The following is a 13,278-nucleotide window of genomic DNA, read 5'->3' as shown; positions in this document are numbered from 1 at the left end:
AACAGAAGAAAGCTATCATAAATGTATCTCTATTCAATTCATTGTGATATATTTTTTGCAAGGTAAATGGGGTTAAGTGGCTTGCCCAAGGCCACACAGCTAGGTAATTATTAAGTGTCTGAGACCAGATTTGAACCCAGGTACTCCTGACTCCAGGGCTGGTGCTTTATCCACTGTGCCACCTAGCCGCCCCGATATATTGTTTTTGTTGAAGTATATGAAGAAAATCTGTTTTTCCAAGACCAAAGTGAAAAGAAAGACACTAGGAGGCCTGATACCAAATAGATTTGGGTAGTAAACTCAATGGTCAGAACTTGGAAGGAATTGTTTTTCTTTTGAACTAATAGGCTCAGATCACCAGAGAATTAAGATTATAATTATTGTATTAACCAGTAATGACAATGTTATTATGTTAATTGTATTGCTATAATTATCATATCAAAATATATCTTATTAAATATTTTATTATGTATAACTATTTTATGTTATTATGTTTACAAATAATTATATTTTGTTATTTTAATATATATAAAAAGTATAATTGCATATTATAATTATATGTTATAGTTATATAAGTGTTAGTTATTTTTATTATAACTAGCATTTATATAATGTGGCTAGGTGGTTCAGTAGATAGAATGCTATGCTTCAAGACAGGAAGAACTGGCTTTAATTCCAACCTCAGACACCCACTAGCCATGTGAGCCTGGACAAGTCATTCAAATCTGCTTTAATCCACTGGGGGAGGAAATGGTAAATCACTCCAGAATCTTTGACAAGAAATATCCACAAACAATGTGGCTGTGATCCCCAGGATCTCAAAAAGTTGGACATAACAAAAGCATTAATATAGCATGTTGAAGTTTGCAAATGACTTCATAAATATCTCATTTTATCCTAAGTTCAGTCTTGAGAAGTAAATGTTATTGCCCCATTTTTCAGTTAAGTAAGATAGTAAATGTTATTGGTTCCATTTTACAGTTAAGAAAAATGAGGCAGGCAAGGTTAAGTGACTTGCCCAGGCTAATATACCTAGTAAATACTTGGATCACATTTGAACTCAGGTCTTCCTGATGCTGGCATAGTGCAATCATTCTCCAGATCAACTTAGCTGCCTAAAAATGATAAAATTCACCTCATTCTCTTTTGCATAAATGTGGGGTACCCTAGGTATGGAACATTGCTTATACTGGTAGACATGGAGATTTGCTCATTTTGCCAAATTGCCTTCCCACCCACCCACACACCTTGCTCTTTTTTTTGTTCCAAGGAATAACTCATTGGGAATGGAGAAGAGTAGGTACCTCGAAATGAAGGTGATGTAAAAATAAAAAACAGTATTAAAATTTAAACTTTTTTTAAGAAGACTCTGAAGGAAGGGAAATAAAGTCAAATCAGAAACGATGAGAGGAAGAGGTTGGGAAGAAATAAGACTAGAAAAATGGAAGAATATGTTCAAAAAAGGGCCTTTCAGAGTTGAAGATCTCACAGTTTCAGGAAAATATGGTAATTATTCCCAGTCAATATATGATTACCTTAGTAGCCTGACAGAATTAATCGCCTTCTTAAAAAACTAACTACTTAAAAATAGTTTCACTAGAGGATTGGGTTCTATTTTATTAAAGGGCCTTCTTTCTCAAAGCATTACAAATCTCGCTCTCTCTGCTTCCAGGACCACTCCTCCCCAATCTATTCTCCAAAAATTTAGTAACATATTTTGTCTAAAACAGCAACTTGACTCTACCCAAGAAGTGGAGTTTTCTCTAATTTAAAATCCTTTGCTCACTATGTAAATGCCAGTCACGATATGCCTGAGACCTCTTTCCAGACTTGTTACATATAACTCCCTCCTCTCACCCCCTCCTCCAGCTCATCAGGTGTTGCAAATACATCAACCTACTCTATGCAACATCAATATATCCTGCCCCTGTGCTTTTTCTTAAGCATTCTTCTCCCTCCCTTGACCCCCAAATCCTAGCCCAAAAAACTTTTCTTCCCTTTTCACTGCTACTTCATGGATTCTATAAATTCCTTCAAAACTCAGTTCTGATGTTGCTGTCTATACAAGACCTATTCTGTCCTGCTCTCTATCCAGGACCCTGCCCCACTTTGTGATTCTCTTTCCTCATCTCAAATTATTTCATACTTATTCTGTGCTGTTCTATGTTTATTTCTCTGAGCATCTATTGTATATTGCTAGGAAAATGTACTCTTATTGGGAGAAGGGACTATCATTTTTGTCCTTTGCATCATCAATGCCTAGTCCAGTATCTTTTACATAGTCTATGCTTAATAAATGCTTATTTCATAATTAATGTGAAAATATGTTTAACACATTTATATATGTATAATCTACATTAGATTGCTTCCTGATTGGGGGGAGAGAGGAGGGAAGAGAAGGAAGGGGAAAAATGTGGACTCAAACCTTATCAAAAAATTTTGTTGTAAACGATCTTCATGTAATTGAAAAAATAAATTAATTCAAAAATGTTTATTATATTAAATTAGTAAAAGGTGCTTTTTAGACTTTCATGCCAGAAGTAAAAACAATTAAAACAACAAAAATCCTTAAATATGAAATATAACATTTGATGAACTATACACTGTGAAAAAATATTCATAACATATAAAACTATGTATGTCAGTTCCATAACTCATGGAACTACTTACTGATGTCAATATTTCATTAACAAATTCTTTTTTTACTTTTTTGCAAGGCAATATAGGGTTAAGTGATATTGTTCAAGATCACACAGCTAGGTAATTATTAAGTGTATGACACCAGATTTGAACTCAGGTCCTCCTCACTCCAGGACTGGGGCTCCCCCACTAACAAATTCTAGCAAAATTTTGCCTTCCTAGTCTAATTCAACCACACACCCCAAACAACTTTTTTTTTTTTACAACTTTTGATTGAGTTTCACAGAATTAAAGCCCTCACCTCCCATCCAGCTTACCTCTGACTCTCCCATGGTGTCAGCACCCAGGTTTGCCTTCTGTAGTACCTCAAAGATGCCATCACTAGAAGCCCTCCTCTCCTCCAATACAGAAGCACTTGTGTCTTCAGAATCTGTTTCAGCCACACTCAAATGGGCTACCTCATCCTGACTCCACTCTGAGTCTTCTGATTGTTTCAAGGAGCTGCTACTGCTCTTGAGAGAAATTCCCACAGTGGAGAGCCCATGAGGCACAGATGTGAATGAGGCCTGGTGTTCCGAATAAGGATGTCCCTCTTGGGCCAAAGTCCCGGCCTCCAGGATGTCAGGAACCGACAGGCTGAGTCGTCGGTCCAAACGACAGCTTTCTCTTAAGTCCAGAGTTTTGTCTGAATTTTTCTTCACCTTCTTGCTTAAGTTGAGTAACAAAGGTCGTGTTCTCTGTTTCAATGATCCCCAGACAGATGGTTTATCCAGATCCATGGCTGCAGAAGCTGCTCTGAAAAATTCTTTCTGCTGGGAAAGGCTTCAACTTAAAACAACTTCAACAAATCCTATAAAACACAATTTAGGAAGAATGGTAGTTAATTTTATAAATAGATTGAATTTAGAGCAAAATACTTTGGGGAAAACACAATTTGAATTTTCCAATCTTCCACCAAAATGACTCAAGAATGAGAACAATTCAATTAGTAATTTTTTCCCACTGGGGAACTGCAATATTTTTTTGGCTATGAGTCGAGGTCTTTAGACTTTATCACAATAGTACCAGGCAAGAAAATGAAATACACAAAGCACGGAACACATGATCTAGTCAAGTATTTTTCTTCTTTTCCTCCCCAGGGTAAGCATAATGAGAAATTTTTCCTACAGATTATTTACACATTTGTGGATTAAAAGAGTTTCAACTATTTTGACTAGTGTGATGGAAACCACTATCCTTATTTTTGAGGTCAATTGACAACCCATATCAATCAGAACATTATCTCATAACAATGCAGTTTTCAAAATTAGCAGCAAAAAAGTAAAATCATCAGTAAATATTTTATATAGATTTCATGTAGAACCTTCAAAGCAAAAGTAAAACGTTCAGAAAGGAAAAGTAGCTAAGTGGCACAGTGGATAAAATGGTCTAGACTCCTCTTCTTGAGTTCAAATTAGACCTCACACACTTCACTAGCTATGTAACCCTGAGCAATTCACTTAAACCCGTTTTCCTCAATTTCCTCATCTGTAAAATGGAGAAGGGATGACACATAACTCCAGGATCTTTGCTTTTTGTTGTTGTTGCTGTTTTTTGCAAGGTAATGAGGTTAAGTGACTTGCCCAAGATCACACAGCTAGGCAATTATTAAGTGTCTGAGGCCGGATTTGACCTCAGATACTCCTGGATCCATAGCCGGTGCTCTACCCACTGAGCAACCTAGCCACTCCTTCCAGGATCTTTGCCGAATGAAGTCATGAAGAGTTGGACATTACTGGAAAATGACAGAAAGAGAAGCCTTAATATTGATCTAGGCGAGTATGTAGAGTAATGGATAGAACACTGGGCGTGTATTCAGGAAGACCTGAATTCAAATCCAGTCTCAAAAAATTACAAGTTGTGTGCTTCTGGACAAGTCACTTAACTTCTGTCTGCTTCAGTTTCCTGAATTGTAAATTGGGAATAATATTGTCTACCTCCAGTTGTGAGGATCAAATGTAAGGATCAAACTTTTACAAGGTGTCTGACGTACTTTATAAAAGGTTTCCCCCACCCTTTCCCTCTTTCCAAACTTTATTCAGACTCAATGCTATGCAATCTTCTCTAGGATCTAATCTATATGATTGGTTGACACAATGAAAATGACCCTACTTAAGGTAACCCATCTACCAGACCTTATTGCACCTCCAATCTCATCTGGCAATTTCCAAGGCACCCTACTCTTTGCCCGCCAATGACATCTGGTTTTCCCCAATTGTATGATCAACCTTCACATTTTACCCAGATCTTGCAAGCTGGACTTCCTATCTAAAATCCTAGTCATTGGGAAAGATCATCTACTCATCTTTGGAATTCCTGTGCTAGCTATCTGGTGATTCAACACAATTGTAAACTCACCTACTAAATTTACAACCTGCCTCCAGACACCAGACCATGCTTCACCTCCACATCCAGCTACATGAGCTTTTAACATCTGATCGTTTCTTTTCCACAATTTCCCATCCTTTATTTTGGACCTAGTAATCAATCAATAGTATCATTTTTTTTCTAGAAAGGGCAAGTCAATTAATTGTTTGGAGCAATTCCCCATCCTTTTGACCTTGCAGACCAAAACTGGCTCAAACTCTCTACTATTCAAATGTTGACTTTCTCTTTTTAAACACAAGCTTCTTAAATGCAAGACAGCTTTTCTTTTTTTAAGTGTATGTGTGTGTGTGTATGTCCCCAAAATTTAGTTGGGGCTTGGCAAATAGTTGAGGTTTATTCTTTTACATTCATTCATTATGTTTGAAATTCCAATGATATCAAGATACCCAGGTAAGGAGAGAACCTTTTTAAGTTGTTCTCTAGAAGACAGGTATGGTTTTATTTATTTATTTCATGCATATTCCCAACTAGTCTAAAAAAGCAAATGAAGAAAAAAAGAACTACCTAATTATTCAAAGTTTGAAAGTATTCTCTGCTGGCAAATATGTACATAATTTTTTTCAAAACCTGTTATTTGTTTACCCCTGCAGACACAAAACATATTTTCCAATCTTAAAATCTATTCGACAAAGATTATTCATTTTGAAAAGTTTTTGTAAAAGCACTTTTCCTGCTCAAAAGTGAAACTTTGATGAAGTGCCTAAAAAAGTTTGATCAACACACTTATAAATGCTTATAGATAAAGAAATGTCATTTAAAGAAAAACATGCCAAAATGCAAATTAGAATTGATGAATCCAAATTACATATAAAATAAATGGGACTGAAAGGAAAGAAACTGCCAATCCTAGTTTTTCAATATATTTTATTCTTCATTTAAGACATTTTTCCTAAACTATTTTCAAGTCATTTTCCTGAGAGCGCAAATAATCTGATAGGTTCATTAGTCAGAGTCCTTGTTTTTAGCCTATTCTCAGCCTATCTTTGTGGCTCATGGTCTCTTCCCTCAGAACATTAGTTTAAAAGAAAATCTTAACATATGACAAAATATCTGTCTGCACTCCTCCCAAAATATGCTTGAAAAAAAATTTAAGGGTCTGTTTTCCTTTACTATGGAAAACATAATTGAACAACCTTACAAGTTCAAATGTAATCATGCACTAGAAAAGTAAAGTATTTCCCTTAGGCTAGAGCATTTGTACCACATTATCTGGCAAACCATGGCTTTCATTTATTGAATTTAGAAGACTATACTAGGTTGCCAAGCTCCCCAAAAGCAATCAAGATCTTTACCTGGCTGACTCCTGAGCCAAGTCACTTAATGGAAGAAGCCTCATTTATTACAGCTTTAAAAGTATAGTTTTCTAAGCTGACTGCAATCAACTAGCCTAAGAGAAGGGAAAAAAGCCTCAAAAATCTTTAAAATAGTAACCAAAGATACTACTATCTAACTCAGAGTTGATGGAAAAAAAAAAAATATATATATATATATATATATATATATATACATGAATGGAAAGATTGTTTTGGACATAGTAAAAGAATAAGAATAAAGAGATAATACGAATAAAGTGTAAAGCAGATATCTCTGACTTTAAATGCTATGAACACATTATCAGTTACCTTAGGTTCGCCTCAAGTAAAAATGCTTTGAAAAAGTTGGATTTAAAAAAAATTCTATGAAAGAACAGTAAAGTAATTACTCAAGATTGCAACTCTCCCTTTGTTTAACCAACAATCTAGCTTGTTGTCTTTAATTGGATCCTATATTGATATGGTGATTTACCAATAGCTCAAAGAAGTTGTACTACCTCCTGTTTGGGTGAGGGGGTTGGGAGGGGGGGAAAAAAGAATTCAATATATTTAACCCTGAATTGTGTCTATAAAGAGTAGGAAGGAGAGAAATACATTCTAGATTACACCAGACTATATTTAGGATAAGATCCTATTTTACCTGGGTCAATTAGAATCTACATATGATCATAGATTTTTTTAATAGATCCTCATTTAACAGTTAAAGCAATTGAGTCTGAGAAAGGTTAAGGGCCTTCACAAGAATCATAAAGTAATATTAAATGTCTGAGGAAGATTTGAACTTGGATCTTCCTTATTCCAAGAACAGAACTCTTTCCACTACATCACCTAACAACCAAATATATTTTCATTTTTGAGAGCATAGCTTTACAATTGGATAGCTAGGTCCATTATCAAACTTGAGAACAGTTGAGAAACATGGCCATTCAGTTCAGTCTCCAGCAATACCCTGTAATCCTCCTATTTTTCTTAATATAAATTAGCTTTTATTTCTAAGCCAAAATTTCTCAACATTATGTTAAAGCAGTAATGATTTCTTAGTTCAAATGACCAGTTTAGAATCAATATAGATACTCCTAAGAAGCAAAATCAACTCTGATCAGGGCACAATTTCCTTAAGCAGATTAATTTAAATTCTTTCTTTAAAAAATTCTTTTTTAATGGGAATAAGATTTTTTAATCTAGATATATTGCTGGAGTCAGATGGAGGTCCCCCATGAACTGAAGTCTATTTACAATTTACATTTACAATCTTTTAACAAAAGCACAATAATTGTCATTAATCTTTTAGTGACATCTTTTTCATATCACTTAAGCTGCAATAAATAAGTACATCAACTAAAAAGATCTCAAAAATTTCTAAAATAATTCATAATAACCTAGACCATTAGGATTGCCATGAAAACTTACTCTCATGACTTCAATATTCATTTATTAAGCTCTTTGTACAAGATACTGAGTTAAGCACTGGAGTCACAAAGATAAAAATCAAATGGTCTTTTCTGCAAGAAATTTTACATTTACATAAATAAATTTTAGGAGGAATGAAGCATCAAAACTGAAAAGTCAGAAGACTTAGTTAAAGAACTGTGTCTTGAAGGAAATAAAGGATACTAAGAGATAGAATTTAGGAAGTAAGGGGCAGCAGGCCAGAGGGACAGACATAGGCATGGAGATAGCAGAATATAGGTAGAATTCTGGCAATAGCTGGTAATCCAGTTTGAGTGGAAGGTAAATTTTATAAAGGTAGGTAATATAAAATAAGTTTGAAAGGACTGATTTTATAATATAACAGGATGTATATATATATGTATGTATGTATGTATGTATGTATATATACACATCTAGGAGTCAGACTGAGAAGGATTTTGTGTCAGGCTGAAAACCTAAAACATAATCCTACAGTCTCTAGGGAAAGACTAAAGATTTTTGAACTGGGAAGTGACATAGTCAGACTTATGCCTTAGGAAGATTACTTTGACAACCATATGGATTCCAGGTTAAAGAAGAGAGAAACTAAAATGAGACCAATAAGGAAACTATAACAATAACCCTTGTTAAAAAGCAATGAAGTTCCAAACTAGATATTTGGCTAGAGATAAAAGACAAGAGATAATAGAGAAACTGTGATTGTAGAATAGACAAAACTTGACACCTGTTTTTATATAGGAGAGGGGAATATTGTAAAAGATTCAAAGGCAATGAATCTGACTGGAAAGATGATAGTGTCCATCACAGAAATAGGGAAGTTTGGAGAGGGGATCTCTTGGGAGAGATATCTGTTCTGTTCTGTTGACTGTATTGAACTTGAGATTATAATGGAACAAACAAGAGGAAGTATCTAGCAGGTAATAATTAGCTATGGATGAGTGAAAGTCAGTATAGACATTAGACAGACTCAATGATAACTGCAAAAAGCAAAGAAACCAATCTATGGAGGACTTAATCCTTTATGCCAGTCTTATTAAAATTGGTGATTGCCATAGTCTCCTATTACATTTAGATCTGGTTCTGGACAAGCTTCACTTCAGTCCCTGGCCTAAATCCTAAACATTTGCCATGCCATAGAGAATAACACCATCTTTCTTGAAACATAATCAAATCCAGGACCAACTGTGATGGTTTTTGGAAAGGGCATGCTAACCATTACTCTCCTATACATATAGTCTCTGCCCTTTCATTAGATTAAAAACTACTGGAGGGCAAGGAATGTCATTAGTATTGAATTTGTATTCCTAGTGTTTGGCACATATGGTCATTCATTCAATTACTAATTTATACATTTGTGATGTGCTTCCTATTTGCCATATTTAGAGACAACACTTTTGGAGTTGAATTTAAGACATGCCCTTGAAGCTTAAAAGTTTGGCAATCTCTACAGTCTCATGTAATTAAGGTTTTCCTTGAACATTGTACCTAAAAACCATTATTTGAGAGTAATTATCTTCCTGGTGGCAGTTAGGTAGCACAGTGGATAGAGGACTGAGCTTAGAATCAAGAAGAATCATCCTCCTAAGTTTATCTGGCCTCACACACCAGTGGTGTGGCCCTGAATAAGACATTTAATCCTGTTTGCCTCGGTTTCTCTTCTGTTAATCATGCTAGAGAAGGAAATGGCAAATCAGCATCTTTACCAAAATGGAATCATAAAGTTAAAGATGACTGAAATGACTCAACAACAAAATTTTATGATCCTAATCTATTCTATGTGTCTAATGATAGTTATAGCAGAAAAGAACTTGCTATAGTAATTTTGCTGGTGAAATAGATTGAAGAGGGTTGGAAAGTAGGGAGGAATATAAAACACAATAACAGTGATGATAGTAGGGGCAAGAAGAGAAAGGTAAAGCTTCAAAAATAGGAGGTGAAACATATAAGAACTTCAAATGAACTGCTTAAGTAGAAGGAAAATTAAGAGAAAGGGAAATCAAAGACTTGAGTCATTTTTGTTCATTTGCTATTTTAATTCTTATTATTGGTCAACAATTTCCTTAATTATTTTATAAGTTTCACTGTTTGGACAGGAAGAAGTAGCAGAAAAACATGACCTTCCCCTAAATTTCTAATATTCCCAGGATTGATCACAGAAGCTACATTTGAAAGGTGATCAAAGGAGGATAGTTAATGCATTATTCAGAAGCCACAAAGATTGATCCCAGTCCATGTGAGCTCAGAACAAACCTGCATGCCATGCATTTACATAGACCACCACAGAATTATAGATTTATGTTAGATATGATTCCAGAGGAAATCTAGAAAATAGTTATTTTAAATATGAGGAAACTGAGACTTAAAGAAGCTAAATTGATCATATGAAGTCTCAAAAATAGTAAATAGAAGAATGTGGATCAGAACCAAGGAAATCTTGATGCCAAATATAGCATTTGTTCATCTATCCATCCAACACTACGTCATCTAGTCTGTCACCCTGCATTCCATAAGAAAATATGTTTACCTTGTTATATACACATATTAATGCACACACACACACACACACACACACACACTTATATGAGGTTAGGTAGATAAAGAACTTACCTCAGAGACAAGAAAAAACAAACTCAAGTCTAATTTTTGATTCATGAACCTCTCAATTCAAAGTTTCATTCGAGTTGCTTATATAAATTAATTGAATATATAATTAAAAACTAGAAAAAAAGAGCAAATTTAAAACCTCCAATTAAATACTAAAATGGAGGCCCTAAAAACCAAAGGAGAAATTAATAAAATTGAAAATGTTAAAAATTTAAAAAAAATTTAAAAATGAACTAGAAGTTAGTTTTATTGTTTTTAAATAGATAAACCTATGGTTAATTTTATTAAAAAAAATAAACTAAAGAAGCTATAATGAAAAATGCTAGCCACCTCCAGAGAGAGAATTGAAAACTGTTTATTTATTTATTTATTTATTTATTCATTTATCTTTTGCAAGGCAATAGGGTTGTGTCTTGCCCAATGGGGTCACACCGCTAGGTAATTATTAAGTGTCTGAGGCAGGATTTGAACTCAGGTACTCCTTACTCCAGGGGTGGTGCTCCATCCCCTGCACCACTTAGCTGCCCCTAAGTATTAAAAACTGTTAAGTACAAACTGAAGAAAATTTTTTTCACATTACTTTTCTTGCTTTTTTTTTTGCTAAGGTGGATATATGTTTTGCATAACCACATATAGAAAGGGTACCATATTGCTTGTCTTTTCAATGCCTGGGAGAGGGGCTAGAGAAGGGAGATAATTTGGAACTGAACATTAAAAACTAAATATTTTTAAAAAGTAAACATATTCAATATTAAAATAGGTTTATGTTTTCCATTTCTCAATTCAATATGCATTTCATTATATTACACTTTTTCTTGGAGCTAAAGATTCAAGGGTTAAGATGGGATAGGATCCCAGAAACTAAGAAATAATACAAATAAATATATATATATATATATATATATATATATATATATACCAATATTTTAGAAGAATCCCCAAAATAATAAATGAAATTAGATGTAATATCCATTAAAAATTGTAATTTTAATTTTCTCATAGTTTAGAGGTCCTATATGAGAGAAATTATCACAAAAGAATTAATGAAGACTAAGTCACAATCTTGGCAACCATAATCCATCAAAAGGTAATGATGCAGTAAAAGAAGTAAAAGAACAGTCACTCTCTATCATACTTACTGGATTCTGTATAAAGACCAGCAAAAAACATTTCAAATCTGCATAACTTTCCCATGTCTTTAAGACAAAAATATCCCTAAACTAAGGAAGTATAACTCACTGTTATATTAACTACAAGTATAGATACTTTTGGCAACATCTGGTTTCCTTTTTATGATATCTTGTTTTGAAACAACTTTTTGATTGTTTCCTTAAATAGACTTATCATTCAGAAACAGAGCATCCTGTGAACCTGACGAGTCATGAATTTCTGGTGATGTTTTCTTATAAATTCATATGAACATAGAATTCAGAAATTTGGTTTATCAAACAGTCCCTAGCCACCGTAGTAAAAATCAAGCAATGTTGACTTGAAAAGCTGATATTCAAGTTATTTGATTCTTTCTCCCCACGTGGAATAGCTCCCCTCAGTTTGAAAGTGTAAAAATTATGTCTCCTGCCCCTAAGGAAATTAATCCACTCAGTGATGGGACACCTATAGAGCAGTCCTAAGTGAGTCAAATTCACTGAGCGCACACCCAATTTGATACACAGCAGATCATGTCTCACATCCCATTCAGTTTAGGAGAAATAACATTTTTTTATTTCCTGCTCTAGGATTAATAATCAAATCAATACTATCACTGATTTGTAAGAGACATGTCAATCAGCTGTCCTATGGATCAACTCATGTTCCCTGACTGCAGAACAATGTTCCCTTTTCTGGGCACTACTACTCTATATTTTCTGTCTTTTCCATTAGAATAATGCAGTTAATGTTTCTTATTTGTATTCTAATAATTTAATATGCACATTGTGAATTCTTGATAAATCATTTTTCAGTCATTCTTTCATGATGAGCTCAAGAAGTTAGCCCAGGAATTCCAGTCTTAAATATCCAACTTGGCCTAGCTTGCCAAAGGTTAACATTTCAGTTGGTTATGAAGGAACATCCACATCTTCTCTTGGCAATTTAATTACCTATTACTTTTCCCAAATACATCACTGAAGAACATACCTATTTTCCATTTTAAATTCTCCATTCTTCATAACTTTTGCTTTCTCTCCTCAAAATATGTTATATAGTCAAGGAAAGTGGTCAGGATTATAGGACAAAAATATGTTTAGAGATCATGGAGAAAATTCTTTGTCCTACTTCATCTCAAGTCATACTGGGTCATTAAAATTAGCTTTCTGGTCCTCAAATCCAAATGTGTCAAGTGTAATGAAAAAGTTTCTAAAATTTTACAGGTCCTCCAACCTGTTTCTGTGACCAAGAACTTGTTAAACACAAATGAAAATAAAACTATCAAAATCCCAAAGATTCAGAGGATGATATTTGGTGGAAGACTAATTGTTCTCAATAGTGCTTTACCACAAACAAGTGAAGAAAAACAAACAAGGTCAAACAGAAAAAGCAAATCTCATTAGAGTCTAAAATATCCCAAATACAGGCTAGCAAACATGTCCAAGAAAATTCAATTAAACAGAATTAGTCATGATCCTGCCTAGAGCACCGGGGAGAAATGAACTGAAGAACAGTACATTCAATACCAGAAGACTCAAATTAAAAATGTGAACAATGTAATCTCTGCATAAACATTCAAATCCTTGACAAAAATCAAAGATTCTAACTGACAAAGAATGTATAGCTCTCACAAGAAATTTCTCTGTGAGCAGGAGCTCTGAGAGAGACCAGACATAGCCACTGGTAATGGTTTATGAAGAAGTAGAGGATCAGACTT

At 34.2% G+C, this 13,278-nt stretch overlaps 1 protein-coding gene across 5 annotated transcripts in view; it reads right to left on the bottom strand.

Annotated features, from left to right (window-relative positions):
* Positions 1 to 13,278, bottom strand: part of MCTP2 (multiple C2 and transmembrane domain containing 2) — a 266,381-nt gene that overhangs the window by 199,430 nt on the left and 53,673 nt on the right. For all 5 annotated transcript variants that reach the window (XM_074234164.1, XM_074234162.1, XM_074234166.1 and 2 more), the window contains exon 2: positions 2,958 to 3,490. In XM_074234164.1, the coding sequence (XP_074090265.1) occupies positions 2,958 to 3,419 (462 nt within the window). In that variant the 5' untranslated portion in view covers positions 3,420 to 3,490. The remainder of the gene's footprint in view (positions 1 to 2,957; positions 3,491 to 13,278) is intronic.

This window comes from Macrotis lagotis, chromosome 4 (assembly GCF_037893015.1).
Source record: "Macrotis lagotis isolate mMagLag1 chromosome 4, bilby.v1.9.chrom.fasta, whole genome shotgun sequence".
NCBI classification, from domain to species: domain Eukaryota; kingdom Metazoa; phylum Chordata; class Mammalia; order Peramelemorphia; family Peramelidae; genus Macrotis; species Macrotis lagotis.
The sequence above is the reverse complement of the archived record's forward strand: the minus strand, read 5'-3'. Positions and strand labels throughout refer to the sequence as shown.